This window comes from Hesperophylax consimilis, chromosome 6 (genome assembly GCF_061612785.1).
Source record: "Hesperophylax consimilis isolate HC1 chromosome 6, BYU_Hcon_1.0, whole genome shotgun sequence".
Lineage (NCBI taxonomy): Eukaryota > Metazoa > Arthropoda > Insecta > Trichoptera > Limnephilidae > Hesperophylax > Hesperophylax consimilis.
Window position 1 is genome coordinate 31,222,467 of NC_142841.1, and position 20,963 is coordinate 31,243,429.

Consider the following 20,963-nt stretch of genomic DNA (forward strand, 5'->3'; position numbering starts at 1 on the left):
TTTAGATTCCCACTTTATTTTAGAGATTTGAAGGGGCAAATTTAACTACAGGTCTATCCAATACCCAGGACCACGCATCGCATATTTTTGTGCACGGCTTACGTCGTTAAGATTGTAGGTTTATTTTAGGGTATTTTCTCGTCTTGAGAGACAAGTTGTCTTCTAATAAGCAATTATTTTTTAATGAAATATACCAGAACATTTTGAATAGTTTGGTGGGTTTTGAATAAGTAGTGACAATTGGTAGAACACCTGACCGGCAATCAGAAGGATTTCGAATGATTTTTTTCAGTTTATAGTGGTGTTTAAGGCTAATAATTGTTGCTTAAAAGAAACAATTAATAGATTAATTTTACCATCCGCTTTTAAAATATGACCGCTGCATATATTTTAGGAAAGAGAAAATCATTTTATTTCTTATATTTTCATACGAAGCCGACGCTTTATACTACATAGTAATTTTAAATAAAAACGATAACTTTTTTTACATTACTTTTATACATTTTGCCGACCCAGTTTCGATGCCACCGTGGCTTCGTTATTTATTTAATATCTGAGATTAGACCTATTAATAACTGGTCTCTGCCGCGTCCATCTAATTGCGAAAATAAATTTAAATGGATTTTTGTTAGAAGCTTATATTTTTTTCTCAATAATCTAAAAATAGAGATGACAATCTTTGTGCAGATAAAATGTCAAATACCTGATCTGAGGCGTTATAAAATATGCACAGCTTTTGTGTCAAAGCAACTATTTTCAGATCGTAATTTCATTTTCATAATGATTTTGGTTGATTTTAAATACAAAAATTAATACTTGACCTGATACTTTTCAAAAATTCAATAATGAACTAAGAATCGTTAGATTGCTTGAATTGGCATCAGCCGTGTGTGTTAACCATATCTAAATATCCTACCCTTAATATTTCCCACCTCCCCCCCTTCTTACTCCAATCAGCCTCATAATAAACTCCAGATGGGGATGCAATAGTCCCGCTGGCTTCGGGCAGTTGAAAACAATGGGAATCAAAAATGAAAGGTGTAGAAGAAATGTAAAAACGACTAGTAACATACAAATCGACATTTTCAACGCCACTTACGTTTAGCAACTATCTGTTGACAAATGTCACAAAATAAAAAAACTGCCCCCCATGAGCTTTTATACTTACATGTACTTGTGACTTTTATACTTTTATACTTACATGTACTTGTAACTTGTGATCTTCTCCATAATATATTGGTGCATAACCGTTTTATGGATAACATGAATAAATAAATCAAACGTTTTAGTGTGTTTTATGGGATTATCTGGTGGTAGCAGGGGTCTCTGAGAAGTATTGATGGCCATGTGGCATATACCATTGTTTCCCCATGTGTTGTGGAGTGAACCATGTGTGATGTTTTGCAGCGCCTACCGGCTGTCCTGAGCAGGATTGGCATTATTCTGGCCAGCCCCCTGGTAAGCTAATTCGGCACTTTACATCTGCTCTTCCTTCACCCCCCTCACACCCATCTCCACCCGCTTACTCGTTTACTCACGTGGTAGAGGAGGCAAGGACTAGAGTGAGGTGACGCTTTACTAGACATCCATATATCATGTTACCCCCATTTGCATCGCTATACAAGGTGTCCGGGGGGTAAAGTGCAGTAACTTCTGGAGGTAAAGTAAATAGGTCGGTAGTTAAAGTGGAACGTCGAACATCTATGTCTGATCTGTGTTCATGGCAACCAAATATTAAGTAATTTTCAAGTACATTAAAAGTAACCTTTTAACATAGAATGAAGAATAACACAAAAAATACGACGTAGACGCGTTTCTTGATCAAAAATTTGACCATTTTCCGCTTAAATTTCGTATTATGCAGAACTGTGTTTCACCAAATTATAAAATTCAAATGAATTTGATGTAAGGCAAGTATAAGAGAGACAGACAGCATGCTAAATGGGCAAGAACCAAAATATACTAAGTCAGTTGTGACATTGGTTTCTATTAAAATTTCAAGATATAGATCGCATTTCTAGTGTTCTTCTTCAACACTTGAAAACAATATAAATTAATATAATTTTATGTCTTATTCTATTGTCTATTTGTCTTTATTCTATGCCTAAAGTACATAAAAGGATTTAAATTTCGAAAACACTTATTTTTCTTTTAAGCTTTTACTGCACTTTACCTTCGGACACCTTGTATCTACTATCCTTTAGCTTCTTCCAGACTGCGCGCGGCTGACACATAAAGTAACGTCGTACCCAGCAATTGTTAAACATTAATAGAAATGCAAGAATATACATTTTTACAGTCGCAATTGATTTCATAATCTTATTTTGCCCTTTTGAAGGAAAAATATTTATTTGGTTGTTGCGAACTGCCTCGTACGCTAATCGCACGCGTACTGGACGAAGCTAATGAGATTTAACGAGGTTAAGGTGATTTTTTTTTTTTTTTTGGTACAATATTTTTTACATTTCAAAGTTTTCCAGTACTGTTGGCCTCACTGGGTGGCTTGCCAGTGCTGAGGCCTGATTCAAATTTCATCATGTTTGATTACCATCAATTCGACTATCAGCAGCATTTTGAATTTTTGACATGTGAGCAGTCCCTGTTAAAAGTAGATTCACGGCCCGTTTCCTCTTTTCATTAAATTTTGACGAATTGTTAAGCATAACGGCCATGCTGTTACTGTTATGCTAGTGAGCTGATCACAATCTGATCCATAGATGAAACGGACACAGGAACGGTATTTAACGGAGAGCGTTCAAAATAAAATTAAAATATATTTTTTTTAAATTTTCTGATTTGGTAGTCAACAAATGGGAATGATGGATTTATAGTACCTTTGTTATTTTATTAAAATACCATCAAGGGAATGAAGATGTCATTATCTGAGGAAAAAAATCCAGAAATCAAGTTCATTCTGTCTATGCCACGTAATATGAGAATCAGAATTGAGAAAAGTGTTCTGTGGTCATCTTGATTTTTTTCCCTCAACTACTGTGATTTCAGACTTAGTCTGCAAACTTAAATTGGTTCATCTTATATCTAAGTTGGTACTTTTTACGACTATGACTAAAAATGCCAGACAATAAACCAACACTTCCTTTGAAAGTTCTTAGAGAATGATATAAAAATTTAACAATGATATTATTCAAATTATAAAAACACAATAAAATGAATGAAATTCGTTTTGATTCAGAATTTTCAAGGATAAGGAAGTCCATTGATCTGTAGTGTCATTAAATTAAACATACGAGGTATTTTTAGCCGTAAACTTTTTGCATTGGAGGAAAATATATCGAAATGATTTTATAACTCTTATTGCGGAAACCAAAAAATAGACCCAACATCATTGAAGAAGAAGATAATAATAATAAATCTAAACGAAACATGAAACAGAACTAGACACAGAAAAATATAAAGGTAACGGTCTCAACTGGGAATATAACCCATCATCTTACATTTCATTTTGTTGATCATTATGCTTTATGACTTCATTATGTTGATTTCATATTTCATTTTGTTGATCTCATACTTCCTTTTGTTGATCTCAAATTTCATTTTGTTGATCTCATATTTCATTTTTTTGATATGATATTTCAATTTGTTGATCTCATATTTCATTTTGTTGATCGCATATTTCATTTTGTTGATCTCATATATCATTTTTTTGATATGATATTTCAATTTGTTGATCTCATATTTCATTTTGTTGATCGCATATTTCATTTTGTTGATCTCATATTTCATTTTTGTTGATCTCATATTTTATATTTCATAATCGGGTTCGATTCCCACATTAGACGTAACCTCATTATTTTTATGTGTCTTTTTATTTTTCTGTTTCATATTTCGTTTAGATTTGTTAGTATTCTTCTTTAATGCTATATTAGATTGATGAGTATAACATTCAAGGTTATTAAAAAATATTCCAATATAATTAATCAATTCAATTATTTAAACGCAATGAACCATTATTTTCCTTGTAAGGAATTTTTGGGGTTATAAATTGTTTTTTTTTTAATAATTCATTTTCACTCTAGGGAACATGCCTCCTCTAAAACGATGCTTTCATTATTTCTACACCTTATTTTGATTAATTTAAATAATGTGAACTTTTTCCGCTTTTTTACTACATTCACTTTCATGATTAGTGCCTTTATTGCCAATTATTCTGTAACTAGGACCATGAAGCGAGTTATAAGTTTATTTGCGGTTATTAATAAATAAATTAAATACAATATATTGCATGGCGTACGAGTGTGTAAGACTTCTCTTTGAAAATTATCTTACATTTTTTTCTGTACCTACTGGTTTTAATTCCCGTGCTTGTGTAATTAAAACCGGTACGGTAAAACTAGATGCCTGCCTACGATAATCAAAGTTCTATGAATATTTAATCTAACAAATGATTGCACTCGCAGTTCCTCGGCTAGCATTGATGCATTAATCAATTTCACATACGATGCAATTATATATGTGCTCCTTCATTGGGTGAAAAGAAATACTTGTCTTAAAAATAAAATTATTAAATTAATTTAACATTTTTACAACACACATTACCTACCAACCATTTTTCGTTCTTCACAACACATTATATTGCCATTTATTACGCTTTCCCATTCTCGACAAACACCTGAGCTTTTAAAAGATTATGCCAATCATGGAAATAAGAAATAAAATGTTTAAAAATCTAAAATACGTAGATATTTAAAAAAAACATGTCATTTAGTATAGTTTACAACTGTTAATTGTAAGTGTATTATTTTGTATTTTATGAGAAAATACCTTATTTAATAAAATATATTTGGGCTTATGTTTTTGTTAAAAAAATCCTTCAAATATACTTTTGATGGTATATTAATATTGAAAAATAATAAAACATTTAAAACATTACATTGCTATTTCTTAATTGAATATTTATGCATGTTTTAGTAATAATTTTTAATATTTTGATATCTTAGAATTACTCGTTTTAAACAACAGTTTAGTATTAGCTTTTTTATATACTTCAATGATATTGCTACGAATGCTTACCACAGCAATATCAAAAAATTAATTAAAGCATGTATATTATCTATTATAATTATTTTTCATAGCTTATTTTATCATTGCTATAATTGAACAACCTTTGATACATGCATTATTTTTGATGATTTTAGTTCATTTAAAAAAATATATTTTGCTGAGATAATACTTAAAATACGCTGTTATAGATCACCCCATTGCAGATATAAAACGATTAGTTTTGTGACTTATTGAACCATTTAAAAATGACGCGTAGATCGCTGATATTATGTTTTTTAATTACATTAAAAGTGGCTTACGTTGTGATCAACATCACAGCCTATGGGTACATTAATTGAACCACTTTACATCAAATTATAAACAAGTTCTTTTTATTCAAAATTTCTCTACTAAACCATTATTACACTCAGGTACACGCGGGACTTGTGAACAACTTGTAATTTATTTTATTATATTTTCTTAGAAAACAGAAATTACGATATCGTTAAAAATCATTTTGTTTACTATAAATATGTCGCATATAAGCACGTCTTATGATGATGTCGAAATTATCAATTTTCAAAAGAGCACGTTACTTCACTCCGGTTAAATTCATTTGTTTCCTTTTTTAATAATTTAAATATTTTAATAATACCCACAAAAAAGCAACAGACAAAATCTTGAGATTTTATGTGGTAAAATAAATATCGACGTATTTAATATATAGGTACTGTGTTTCCGAAATCATTTGATAAACGCAGCTGGATGTTTCTTAAGAAAATTAGAATTTATAAACAAAATATAATATAGTGAGATTTTCAATTAGATATTTTCTGTAAGATATTCATAACTATTTCGAGATTTTTTAATGAAGATTTTTTTTTTGAACTTACATCGAGTGATTGAAATGAAACGCTAGTTTGGAAACGAAAGGCTACCACATTGTTAAAAGTCATGTGAAATGTGGATAATTATGAAAGAATCGATAAACTTTTAAAAATTCTTACCATTATAATATTATTTTTTTGAACCTATCTCAACAATTAACGTTTAAAAACGCACCGGAATTAAGGAGAATATTTTTAGATATGACAGATTGCTAAGAATTATTTTTAGTTAAAAGTTTTCACCGTTTAAAATTGTTAAAAATTCACTAATGAATTTTCTCTAGGAATCAGTGGAAACCATAATGAAGGTACAGCCACGTGACAAAAGTTCTGAACCCGGAACCAGTAAATCAGTAAGTCGGTTTGGCCCCATTCAATCTACGAATCACCTCCAGTCATCTATAGAACCTTCATTGCTAACCTTTTAATATCTGACAGAAGTTACATACTAACTTCACACTTTATTTTCTTGCCGCTTGGAAATGGATAGCCTGTAAGTACGAACAATCATAAATAATGGTCAATTATTTATCAAAACAAATTCTCTTAATTACTACGTACTTTATATTTTCCTTTGTCACTGTTGTATTCTTTCTCTTCTGTTGTACTTGTCATTCTATGTCCTTCATATTTTTAGATTGATCAACTCCTGCATAAATAATGTGTGTCCCATGTAAGCTTCATTCAGACAAGGGGTCTTTTAACGCGACGCTTTTTTTGCCCTTCTGATTTTGTATGGAATCTGACAAGTGTGTGCATACGGCTAGCTACTAATAATTACTACTATACAACTCTTGACGATGTTATGGAGCAGTTTTTGACAATGTATTTACTGCAAACTTTTTTCTCTGGAGGCTAAAATTTGGAAATGGACCGATAACATGGCCAACGATTACAATTACGAGTACTATTCAAATTTAGTATGATCAGATTGTATTGAAATAATTCATTTTAATCAATTTAACGCTCCATTATTTTACTTGTAAAATCTATGATAAAATCGAAAGAATCGTCTGGGTTCTCTAAATGTAAACTTTATAGAGGTGCTTTCATAAGAAAGATAGCTTAGATTCAAAATCACGTCGTAGATGCATCAGCGCCGTATACATTGATCCCTTCTGAATGAGACCATACCCTCCATTTTCAGAGAATCTTTGCTAAATTTAACTTATTTTCCATTTCGCCATCTTCAAATCAAATGTTCATTGGGATAAAATTGGCTTAATTGGATAAGATGACTTTTATCGATTGATTGATTGAACGTGTTATGTGTTTATCTTTCAGGGGGAGAAGAAAAGAGATTCTGTGGGTCCAAACGAGATAGTTGCCTGTACCAATTGCGCAGGGGGACCGAATCCTTGTACGCACTCCGCCAACAATGGCTGTGCCACTGAGGTAAACCACGCTGAATTCGTTATTCGTTATTACTACTTGTATGCATAAATCAAAGGCTACATTGTTGAAAATAAAAGGGGTGATTACTTACGCTTGCGATAAACCTCCGGAACAAGGAAAAATAACAGGATTTTTGCCAACAAGAAAAGAAAAGAAAAAAGACACTTTACGTGCAAAACTTTTGTTGAAATCTATTTTGCTATTTCCATTGAAGTTTGTCGGAAGGGTAACTAATCGCCATGTATCAGTGAACTGTTGGAAATGAATAGGATGGATGTTCAACAATAAATATTTACAGAATGAATATTTTGTTTTCAAATTAAATGTATACTTGATTAAATTCAATGTGTCCGCGTATATCTCTCATCCCATTGTGTTGAAGACATAATCCTTTTCATTTCTCATGTTCGTGATCAATTTATTGTGCTATATTTACAATCTAACAGTTTTTTAGTCATTTTTTAAGAGTAGTCAGAGATGAAACAACATTAACAAATTTCACATCGCTTGCTTTAAATATTGTTTTCGTGTTTGTGGTTCATTTAATATGTGATGGTTTTGCTCTGTAATTATTAATATAAGACTGAAAACTTATTATAAATTTTTTAAAATTCTGAAAATTTTCATTAGTCATGATTTTCAAAATGTAAATGATTTATTTTGGATGATTTTAGCGCCCTTGTCCCTAGTTGGTCACCGGGTGGTTGTGTATTTGCCTTAAATATAGAGGTTTCAATGATTATTTTCCCACCAGTGCACAAGCCCTTGTGAAATAGCTAATGAAGTTTTGTTTTGTTGGTTCAAACGATTCATCTTCTTTCTGGCTAAAATAAAAATGTATAATACGACCAAACACCTTTTAGCACTGTTATCTCCTTCACTTGTTTGATAATTGGATTCTGCACAGAGCACAGTTTGTCACCAATAACAGTTGACACAGAAATTTATAAAAGTCCCACGAAGTGACATGAAAACCACAGACACAGAAAAGTCAAGAATGTTGTTATTTTTACGACGTTACACTTTCAAGTATAACGCAATCAAAAAGTGTTTGCATTCTGCTATTTAAATTTAGTATCACCTCCATCGTATTGTAATAAGTCAGCAGCAGCTGTAGGTGTTATGTAAGTGATTGCTTTATCTTTAAGTTATCTATTATGCAATGTATTTAATTTGATTTTAAAACAGCGTGTTGTAAATTGCAGACATGTTTTGTGCAAGTTCGCAAGAAAGAGCCTCCGCACCCCATCAGAGTGGCCAAGACTATCGACGTGATCGCTCGCATTACCTTCCCCACGGCATACTTTGTCTTCTTAATTTTCTTTTTCTACCACCAACTCTAAAAGGTCATCCGCCGGTACTCGGGATTAAAGTCTCAAATGTTAAAATCCCAAGCACCGCCGGACAGTATTATTCATATCAAACTCAACTATGCCCTTCTTTGCACTTAACATTTGTCTAGATCAAGCTTACCAGCAAATTGTCGGGATCTTAACACTTCCGGATGTTGTCCGTCCTTCATCCTTCATCCTTCATACTTACTGAAGGACACGTTATATACTTTATATCAAATGTGTGGATTTTTTTAACAACTACCTAAACAGGCAGAAACAATGACGTGCACTACATATTTATAGAGTAGAAAATACATTATATTTATTATATCAGATAATAACTTTATGTTTTTAATCAAATGTTCAGTCAATACAACTGTCAAGTGTTTTATGTTATATTACAAGCACTTAGCATCTGAACATTTTCAAATATTTAATAAAACGCTATTAGTTTTCCTTTCTTAATTGAGAATCTTTCATTCGATAACTTTATAAATAGGGTTTTCACACTACAAAAATAGAAAATTACGATTTAAAATCAGTTTGTCAATCAACATATAGATTGGAAATATTCTACTGCACTGTATGTAATAAAATTCCGCACTAACTGGACAATGCACCACTGGCTTAACACGAAACTGTTATGATAATAAGCGTACAAATTGGAATCGAATTACATTTCACCCATTACCCATTATGTATTACAAAAATCAAATAATTATCTTTAGCCATCTTCTTTGATCAAAAGAACACAAATACATAATTTATTTATTGTACCTACTTTACTTTTAATTTTAATAAAGCTTTTTTTTCCGTTGCACTTTTATTGTAAACTTGTAATTAGTTAGTTTATACCAAGTAGGTATTCATTACTAAGTAGGAAATCTCTAATAATCGCTTCAAATATAAGTAATCTATTATGCAAAGTATTATCATTGTTTCGTCTGTTGGCTTGCTTAAGTTCATAAGCGAATGTAATGACATAAATGTAGATAAATTAATGTTGGATTGCAGACATGTTTTGTGCAAGTTCGCAAGAAAGAACCTCCGCATCCCATCAGAGTGGCCAAGACTATCGACGTCATCGCCCGCATTACCTTTCCCACGGCATACTTTGTATTCTTAATATTCTTTTTTATTCACTATAAAGGTTTTTCTTAATACCATCAAGCCCAACAAATAAAAAAAAAAATTTAAAAAAACTACCTAGGTTTTATATCGAATAACTTTGATTTTGTACACGGCTGTACATTGAGGCTTGTACAATAAATATAATCAATCCATTCGTATCAATAATTGAGTGCTTTTCCGAAGATACGATGACAAAGTTTTCAAATGATGGTTTACTATATTGTAGATTTTTAACATATGCGTGAAATTTTCTCAAGCAATACTTTGAATATTCGTGTTTTAAGATCAGTTTTGGCTTTGATGATTATTGCAAAAGCTCAATGCAATTGTTTGGACATTTGTTTGTAAAATATATTGTTAAATAGACGTAAGACTTAATTTTAGGATAAAGATAATCATTGAACAATTATTACTCACTCCTCACACTTGAAATAACTTCCCTTAGAAGATAATGTGAAATAAATTAACGTCGGCATAAATGATTAAGTAACAATCTTGTCTCGCCTTGATCTTGGGATGAAAACACCATGAAGATACTGTGCAGACATTCAATTATTGAGATTTTTGTATAATACTCGTACTTACGTTCGACTAGATCATTTCCCACCCCTAGCTAGGCTTAGTACCTTTAATTTATAAACTTGGGTATAATCAGAAATGGCGTTGAACGATACGAAGTGAAATTTAAGACGACCAATTTATTAAAATAATGGTTTCTCTAGTTTGAATAAAAATTATTTCAAATAATGTCCATTGTGTAATACATGAATTGTAACACCAACCCTAGCTTTCGATCCCATGAGTCGTGAGCATAAATACTATTACCTAATCTAGTATTGATATTATTATCTTTCGTTTTTTATTTATTTTTATTTTTGTGCATAAATTAACTCGAATTTCATAGTTAATACCAGTAGAAACGTATATGGAAAACGTAAAAGTGGATGAAATAAGCGAGCTTTGGCTAGAATAGAATTTCTAACCTGGTTGTAAGCAAGCATGCTACCTAGTCATTGTCTAAAATATTTATAAGTTTTATTTGACAAAAAATAAATTATGTAACCCCATTGCTCGAAGCCAGTGGGTCTATAACACCTCCGAAAGGGAGGTGTTATTAGGCATAATGCCGGAATGGATGGATAATGACTATTCAGACCGAGTTACTATACATCTAAAGCCATTTCCCATTTCTAGCAACTTTTCACATTTGAGCGAGGGTGATACTGAAAGTATTTTCTCTGGTTTATTTAATTTGTATTGGACCCAGAGCCAAAACTCATATTTCTCTTCCTCGGACTCGTTTTGAGGTTTGTTCGCGAAAATATTAAATTCATTGATTTTATATTTCATATTAAAATAATAAATTTGTTTACACTTTGAAATAAGATATCCGATTGACACATATTTCAGGAAAAGTACAGATTGAAACATAATGGAATTTAAAGAAAAGTAAAGATTGACACGTATTTCAGGAAAAGTACAGATTGAAACATAATCGAATTTAAAGAAAGGTAAAGAATTTAACATATTTGAGGTAAAACTATTATTGAAAAAGATTTGATGAAAAACATTTTTGAAAGATTCGAAAAACATCTTATTCGAATGTGTATAAATGATAATAATAAAACTAAGGGTGTTTGATTATTTTTTGGTACTCTGTGCATTATAAACCATGTCCCAAAACTATTGATGAAATTATTTTAAAAAATATACCTACATTACACTTGTGTTTTGTTAATTTGAAAATGTTTGAACAAAATTAACCGTTAAAATTAGTTTCAACTTGGATGAGAATGCGTATTGTTAAAGCATTCCACCCGACATCATTGCTAGAAATCACATAAATAATAAGTCAAACCCTAGATTTTATACACTTTGATTAGAAGTGTTATTATTTATATTCTATGTTTAATTGATTTATCAGAGTTTGTATGGGAATAGACTTCATTGCATCTGATAAGTTCGATATAATGAGGCTAACCAGTTCGCCATTACAATTTTCAAAATAAATTTTTCTTGTATAATAAAACTAAAAAAAACAGGGGTGCCCAAACCAATCGACCGCTCAATCGGGAGAGGCTTATTGAAAAAATCACTATAAAATACATGAAACCGCGCATGCGCAAAAAGGATAACTACACCTCCGGCTGATTATACCTAAATATAATCGTCAAAATTGAGGTTATGTATTCTCCTATTTTCTGTATTAGAAGAAAATAAGCTACGTCTGTACGTTTTGTTTTTTTTTTTTTAAATACATCGTCTAATTTTAAACTAAACGTCTGTTGAAGGCGTTCAAATAAGGCAATTTTAAGGTTGTTTGAAGGGTTTTAAATCCATTTAGAAGTAACTGATCAATAAAAGCAAAACGTAGGAACATGCCAGTAGTTGATATCCTGAAAAGTTGAAATGAATGGAATTAAATATACTCCGTTTATTGTTATCAATGAAACGGGACAAAAAACGTGGACACAACAAATTTTAAAGATATTTTGACTATGAAAAAAAAATTCCGCTCCTCGCACTCCTCCAGTGATACTTTTTAACAGTTGCATGCAGTCCACAAAGTTTGAAAATCATAAAAAAAAAATCGGAAATTTTTGTATTAGAATGTTTCTATGTCACAAATTTACTCTTTTTAGTAGGATATTAAAATGGCCATGTTCAAATTTTGCACAATAATTCATACCCGAACTTGAAAAACTACACAATTGGTCATAGATCAATGCACGTCACTGCTTTTTAGTAAGGGAGGGGGGGCGTTGAAGAAAATTACTCTTGAAAAGTGGGCAGTTTTGGAAAACACAAATTTTAAATAAAGTTCATTCGTTCGTTAAATTACAAAGATTCACCTTTGGCCGCCTGCAAAGTTAAATGTGTCAAGCTGTAGTGAGTACATAGTCAATTGCTTGACTCCTAATAATTTGAAAGCCAATCTCCGATTACGAAAATGGACACCCCTGTTCCAGAGGAACGATTTTTAGTTGCCTTTATCTTATTATTGTTATTTATATATTTTATTTTATTCCCTTGATTTATTGTATATAAATTATTATGTTAGGGAGGACTTAAGAGTATAAGTCATTTTTGTATCAGAATTATATTTCGAAACATGCTCAAAATGTGAGCATGTTTCAGGGATATTATACAGATTACATTTGAAATGTGGTTCTGTACCTATTATGACCTGATGCTTATACAACACTTTCTTTTAATTAATAATATAATATGTTATACCTAAGTTAACCAATTATTCAAGCGCCTTCAGAGGAGTGCTTATGTTACAAATACAAATCCTTAGTAAAATTTAAAACACACCACAAGTACTAACTACAACCTATCCGACTTATTTGATTTGATCAGCCACTGTGGCAATAACATCTTCGTGAAGCGGTGATTCCAAAATGAGACATTAAACAAAAAAAAACATTATAATAGATCTCCTTATTAAAGTATCATAAAGCAGATAAGCAGTTCATTTAAGAGTCAAAAACTCTCGAAAGGTTAGCTCCAGCATTATGAAACTTGTAGAACTTTTTGTGTCTGGAATTTGAAGGTCAGCGCTACTATATCCAGCTCTCTACGACATTTTTAAGATGAGCTATGGTTTTTTAAATGTACAAATAATTTTTCAAAAATAAAGGCATGTGCCATGTATTTCAATAGTTTAATGCGGGGGTTTAGGATCACAGGGCTATCTACAAAAACATGGTTTTGAGATAAATGCAAATAAAGATAGGAAAGCTCATATGCCCGCCTGTATGCCCAACATTATCTTTTAAACGGCTGGTATGTACGAGATAAAGCTTTGTGTCACTAATAAATATGATTATGGCAAAAACGAAACCAAGCTTAACTCAAAACACCAGCTTTTGTAGTTATGCCCCTGTGATCAGATATTATAAAAAGCATAAAACGAAAACAAAAAAATTTGTGAGTTTTGCTTTTTCTGCTGATGTTAATCAAAATATAATTAGCTAATAAAATTAACATCAAACCATAATGCCCATCCCGTTTTAAGCATAATACCTTCTATTGAAATATACATAAATATTATTATTTTAAATAATTATTAAGATTCATCGTGTTTTCTTTTTAATGGACCGTCTTCGAATCACCGCCTCATATATATTTTGTTTTTAAATCCTCGCTTGAAATGATTTGTGCAAAACCCATAATAAGTATATATATACGTACCTACCTAAAATTACATAACTTGAAATAAATTGCCTTCATTGCTTTGCAAAGCCTCGGACCAATATTTATTTGATTCTAGCAAATAAGTAACGAAATACAATTTGACCATTAAATTGGATTATACCATGCTGACTTCATGAAATTCTAATTAAATATATTACCAAAATATTGCTCTATTGTTTATAACTTGTAACACGAATTTATTAAAAAATATATTAACTTTCTTAAACCTTTCAAGCCAAATTTTACAAACCCTACTCGATGGCGATTTAATCGCAGAAATCTTTTAAATAAAATCGAGTAACTAATAGCTTTTTCTACTTTATCACCATTGCAAGTACGTTGAAAAGGTTTAGAAAAGTGATGCAACGATTATTAATATGACTTTTAATGAACCGATAATTTACAATTTTGAAAAAGAAATAAAATTATTTGTTTTACCCGTTTTACCTATATCAAACAAAATTGTAAGTAAAATGCTTAAAATCCAATGAAAAATACGAAAAATTTATATGTTGCTGTAACTCCATCACGAAATCATAAAATTCCCTTATCTTTCGTTTTAATTTTAAAATATTCCGTCTGAATCAGCTTTTTACAAATAAGGTTCTGCAACATTAACAATGTAATTTTTTTTACATAAGCTCTACTCAGGAGGCCCTGAGGAAAATAGTTTTCCTAGGGACCTATGTCGTCGTTGGGGATGCTGTGTGGAAGGTCTCTTTAAGGAAAGGAAGTAGAGAAAGATCCGGGAAGGAAAGTGTATGAGGGGTAGGTTTGTGGGTCCACGATTGACGGACATATTAATCCATACCTACCACTGCAGTACAAGGCGATGGGTCGGCCACGCAGTAAGTGGGCTGACGAATCCGCCGCTGAGACCGAGAGAAACCTCACCACGTAAAACCGGGCCCCACTGTTATGTAGTCACCAAATGTAGCCAATTACTTGGTCACCTATGACAGAAGGTGTTGGTTACCCAATAAAGGGTCCAAACTGAGATATATTATATAATGTATGTACTGTAGTTACGTCTCTATGATGAATTCGAACTTTTTTAATCTAAAATGATGTTAGACATTGTTTTGGATAATATATTGAAAACTTACAGAAAACCGAAAATTGCGATGCATAACTACCCAATAATCGTTGCATCACTACCTACTTTTGATTTATAAATTAAACATGATCGAAGTGTTTAATATAGTCATCCCAAAAGTTCCATAAATTTCTGGCACATCTCTCGTCACATGGTTAGCCAATTCCTTAGTGATAAAAGTTATGTAAACTTGATAATACTGACATATCATTTGCTTTACAATAAAGTAAACCCTAAAGTATATTTACATGTTGTCTAAATTGCTGCCTCTCTGATGTATTTTATTGTGCATGTTACATTAATATATAAATATAATATCTCATATAAAAAAGTGCATAAACCTGCAGCAAAATAAATTTGATTGTTTCAAATGTTAAATCTATTGTATAAAAAACATTTTATGAAATTCTCGCTAGGCAAAGTAGGTACCTATTCTGTTTACTAAAATTATTTTACATGAAAACTACGCACGCAAGATTCCAAGATTCCAGAAAGAATAAAATATTTACAACCATGAGAAAAAATTGATAAATTAATTCTGACAAAAATAGATACATTTCTGTAACCTGTTAAAGGTCTCCAAAATATCAAAACTGATGTAAATTGTTATTGAACCCGAACCAAAGAAATAAATATTTACAATGTATCATGGGTAATTTAAAATTATTCATTCATTTAGGGTAAGATGGGGTTATAATCATAATCGCTTCCGGGGTAAACAAGAAGCTAATAAGAAACAATGTTATTTAATGTAATACTGATCCTCTGGTAGTACATTTATTTCATATTTTTAAACTTAATTATTTGTCTTTAAAAGAGAATAAATTGCTGCGAAACCGAAATAGTATTTTTTAGATGTTTTTCATTCCTTTACAAAGAGGAAACAAAATAAACCATTATGTATTTCAATATTAATTTGTCATATTATTATGTTTGGTAAAAACAAAATCGCTTAATTTTAAAGTTCCCATGTTCCACGGACAACACTAATTATTTATAATTATATGGACAGCGATCTTAAACGACAGATGTTTCTCGTTGGAGAAATATTTAAGAAAATAAATTAAAATCAAAGTCGCAGCGATACTATAGAAAATAAAATCAATACAATGGAACTATACAACCGATTCACAGGAATGTAATTTATATAAATGTAATGTTATACCGATTACAAATTTGAAACTTTGCTAAATTATTTGATTAACGATCAAATGTTAGCAAATAATTATGTATCGATGAAACATTTCACGACCAGGAACTTGTCAATTATTTTTCATACACTTCTAGAGGAGCAATTTTCGAGCAAGAGTTTTTTGAAGATATATGAGTGGTAATCATGATTGAATCTAATTGGAAATAAATGGAAAATATTGACAACTGACCGATCGTAGATAGTGGTATTGTTTTAATGTATGATTTACACTTCTAACTAGTTTCATAAAGAGTGTAAAATCTAGTCCTCAATTAAAAGTATGTATTATTGTAAGTTTAAATTTAATTGTAAATTCACAGCCTTGGTTCGGTAAGCGGGTTAGAAACGTAAAGTATAAAATAATGTAACCAAACATCCTAGCTGTAATTTGTATATTAGCAATTAAGGGCGTAGAATCTTTGAGTACAAGATCACTAGGCTCCTGAATTTTTAGGTGAATCGAAATCTGACAATTTACACACTTTTCACGATGAAATTTAAAAATTCTCCCACCCAATGAAATCTGAATGAATTTGATTTTTTCACGTGGATGTTTCTTATAGATATTTTTGAGCTGTAAATGTCAACATTTATAAGATTTTTTTAGATTTGCAAGATACTGAAAAATATAGGTCCCTAATGAACAGATAATCTGAAGAGATTTCGGATTTCACTGAATAAGATTCAAGTCTTTAATTGCGAAGAAGCAACCCGTAGATGAATAATTTATATGAATTGCAGCACAGCTGAGAATACTGAGTGATATTAGTAAATATAAGGGAGAAGCTTCTATAGAATATCCACTTCATCATCTCCTGACATTTAGAAACTACTGGTGTAGTACGTAATAGTCATTATTCGCCTCAGTCATTATTTAACAATGTGTTTTCTTAGTTGTTACCCAATCAATCTTATTTCATAGAAACTGTAGCTTAAGTTTTATAATACCTACAACATACATACATTTAACTCTGTGGTGCACTACATTATTTAATTTATTAATAACGGAAACTCATTTAATGCGAAATAAGATTCATGAACCTAGATAAAATCTTCATTCTTTTTATATAAATATAAGATAGTACTTCCTTTTCAATGGATAATAACTTATACTCATTTTATATGCACCAAATACTCTTTAAGATATCTTAACAAAGGAGAAAGGCGCTATATTTCTCTGAACGATTTTCAAATTGCAATAACTTTGTACACAACAATTTGTATTAGATCTATGATCAATTTTAACTTGCATTCTTTTGCAAGGAACTTGTATTATATAGTTTTCATTAAATTAATCTGCTTATAAGCAGCCCTGTCTAAAATAGACAATCTAGTGAAATGTTTGGACACGAGAGAAGCTAACTTTACATTATTTGATTAACACTGCCTTAATTGAAAACTATATCTTGAAGATCATTTGGAATCGTCGTGTCAATAAATTAATGAACACAAACAATTAAGATAAATAAAATGTTATTTGTACAACAAAGTCACGATATTGTAAGAAAATGGAGGGATGAAACATCCCACAATGAGTGTAAACTAATAATGTCACTTTGATAAAATATGATTATGGCTGCCACATAAGCTGTTAATTATTCACGAACCGTTGCGCGTTGTTGGGTTGTGCTTTACAAGTCACAACGTATTTGACGGCCATATTTTTTTGACACTTTAATGCCTCTGTAAATATAATTATAATGTATATTATATCATCAATATTTATGAATTTCATTTCCATTGAAATAAATCACAAAGTCGTCAAACGTCCAAGTGTGTTTCATTTGAATCCTACTCCCAAAGATTTAGAAAGGACAAAAGTAAGATTTGGTCTTCGAAGTTAAATAAAATAATCTAATACAAGAAGACAAATAAACATAGAAGCTAAGAAATTAGTAGCGGGTTACTCAATAAATTGAAACAATAGTAAAAATATGTTTTTAACTTTTGTTAATTTGTCTTCTGAAATATTATTTTGTAGTTCTAATACCATCAACTCCTTAATTAATGAATTCATGAAGATAATAACTAATAACTGTTGATATCTCAGACTGCATTACAAAAAAGCATTTGGAAGAAAAAATTTACATTTAGTAAATTTTAAATTATTTTAGAAATTGCGTTGTATAATGTAGAGTAAGACCGTCATCCCACGGGTCGGTAAGCAATCGACATAAGCCGATTGCTGCAAGCCCTGCGCAGAAAATTTCCAAGCTGAACTACGCTGCAGACCTAACAGTCTGTAGCTCCTTCCTATAGCGAATTTAATTTTCAGTGCGGGATCTTGCAGCATTCAGCAACAGGCTCGAAATGAGTTGGTGGAAGAAATACGGTGTCTAGAAATACTAGACATAGATTCTCATTAACACAAAATACTACATATCAACCCTTTGGAACACAAAGGTTCTGAGTCCATTAAAATGCAAAAATGACTGATGGAAATCGGTGCTATTTCCTCCATTCTTTAAGGCACCCTTGTCACAAATACATATTTTCATACCAATTCTACAATAATCAAAGAAAACAATAGCACTATGTCCACACCTGCTACGGTTGCTTAAGCTTTAAAATTGCTCCCCTGAACAATTCATCTCCAGTGACTTAGCACCTTTGTGATCCAAAGTTTCGATAATTGAACAAAAGACTGTTTTCTGTTCTCACCGCAGTGCACAAATTTGATTGATTTTTAAAATAACGTATATAATACAGGTATGGGCAATGTTGGATTAGATTTTTAAGATGGATGAAACTCAAGAGAAAGGTTTAAAATGTCGTAAGTCATGATTCTCAACAACAAGTTTTACAAGCGAACATTTACATTTTTATTTATACTCGTGTATGTCGTGTAAAGATCAGGCTAATTTGACAATATAACCAAAATTCTATAACATAAAAGAATAAAACATATACATGCAACACAAAAAAATATATAAAACACGCAACACGCACAACAAATAAATCATTATAAATGCCGATTTACATTCTCTTTTAATATTTTTCTTTTAGTGTGATAATTATATTTTAATTTTTAAATATTGATAAAACTCAAGAGAAAGGTTTAAAATGTCGTAAGTCATGATTCTCAACAACAAGTTTTGGCCGTCTGTAGGATACGCTGCCACTCCTGTCGATCTCCTACTGACTCTCCAATTCCTCATGACTAACCCTTGTGTCGGACGAAGCTGACCGGTACCGAGTAGCCGGTAAAAAACCTTTTACACAGTACCTGGTTTGCACCTGGCTCCGGCGTGCTAGCAGACCAGTGATGGAATTTATAGGGAAATTTTCCTAGATGTAGGGAAGGAGACATTGTGACATTGTTGGGGAATTCAGTAGAGTACCTCATTTGCATGAGTTTGTAAATTATACTCATTCTGAAATCTGGGCAAATTTTAACATGAAATCCAAATCTAAATCACTAGCTACTGGACGTCTATCCGGCATCCCACAGCCGGGCGCGCAGGTGCGTGACCGGCATCGACCCGGCCACCTGGTGCCGGACAGTAATGGCCGGCATGTGTGATAAGACACATACTTGTCGATACAACTCATAGCTCTTTAGCCGACAGCCGGCCCGTGTGAAATAAGGCTGAGGATGTTGTGTTCGCTTCCACAAGGTCCAGCCACATTTAGGTTTCCCAACATGCCTTCAATCATGCAGGCTTACTATAAAGAAACCCCTTTGGTGATTAACTATCTTCTAATCTTACTATTATAGAATAAAGAGTTATTAATGGTATATCTTGCCATTGGTTTTATAAATAGAGTGTAATTAACGGTAATACAATAATGAAATGGGAGAGGGCACTTGGAATGAGACAATCCAAAGTACTCATAAAAGAACAAGACCCTAGATGAACCAAGAAACTACTAGATATGGAGAGAAACTCGCTGAGAGAACTGGTAGGACTACTAACAGGACACTGCCATCTCAGGAGACACATGCAGATATTGGGAGTGGAAAATACCAATAGATGCAAGAAATGTGAAGAGGATGAAGAGACTCCAATTCACCTACGGTGTCAATGTCTTGCCCTGGTGGGAACTAGGCTCAGATACCTGGGGAGACATACAATAGAACCAGAAGACATAGCCACATACGCAATGACAACCCTGGTGAACTTTATTAAAGGGACTGGGTTGTTGTTAAAGGATTGAGGTAAAATGGGAGATAGCACAATGGGCCTATGGCCTAAGTGCTCACGGGAACTACGTGTAAACCGTCTCCGCTTAAAAAAAAAAAAAGAAAACAGTAATAAATAAATCTGCATACGTATAGACTCTCTGTGGGGAATTTGTTTTTTATACAAATCTACATTTTTATCCTGAGATGATGAATTTTGCACCTTCAAAGCAAGAGGAAGGTCACATTCTAGGTAAGATTTCAAAAAACCACCCCATACCCTTTTCCGACGCCTTAAAGCAAAATGTTGATACTGCTTGATGAAATAATGAACACTGCAACTGGTTGGAATAACTCTAAGGACAGGTTGTTTCGCAGAATTTTAACAATTCATCAAATTTCAAAGTTGATTTTCAAGTCCTGTGAAGGTTCTATTCAAGTTCTGTTATTATTCCAGTCTTTTGAAACAACTGGCCAATAGTGATAAAATAATAGAACTTGAAAAGAACCTTCATAGAACTTGAAAATCAAATTTAAACAATTCATCAAATTTCAAAAATAAAATGGTGTTCTGTTATAATTACACCGTGGGCCGGTTTTTTTC

General features: G+C 31.8%; 1 protein-coding gene across 2 annotated transcripts in view; it reads left to right on the top strand.

Annotated features, from left to right (window-relative positions):
- The window catches only part of pHCl-1 (pH-sensitive chloride channel 1), a 319,881-nt gene extending 301,872 nt beyond the window's left edge, over positions 1–18,009 (top strand). Inside the window, exons 13-16 of one of the 2 annotated variants that reach the window (XM_089632549.1) lie at positions 1,408–1,458; positions 6,173–6,241; positions 7,173–7,283; positions 9,632–18,009. In XM_089632549.1, coding sequence (XP_089488675.1) covers positions 1,408–1,458; positions 6,173–6,241; positions 7,173–7,283; positions 9,632–9,778 — 378 coding nt within the window. In that variant the 3' untranslated portion in view covers positions 9,779–18,009. The remainder of the gene's footprint in view (positions 1–1,407; positions 1,459–6,172; positions 6,242–7,172; positions 7,284–9,631) is intronic. The other variant, XM_089632548.1, reaches the window with a different exon arrangement.
- Positions 18,010–20,963: the final 2,954 nt, after the last annotated feature.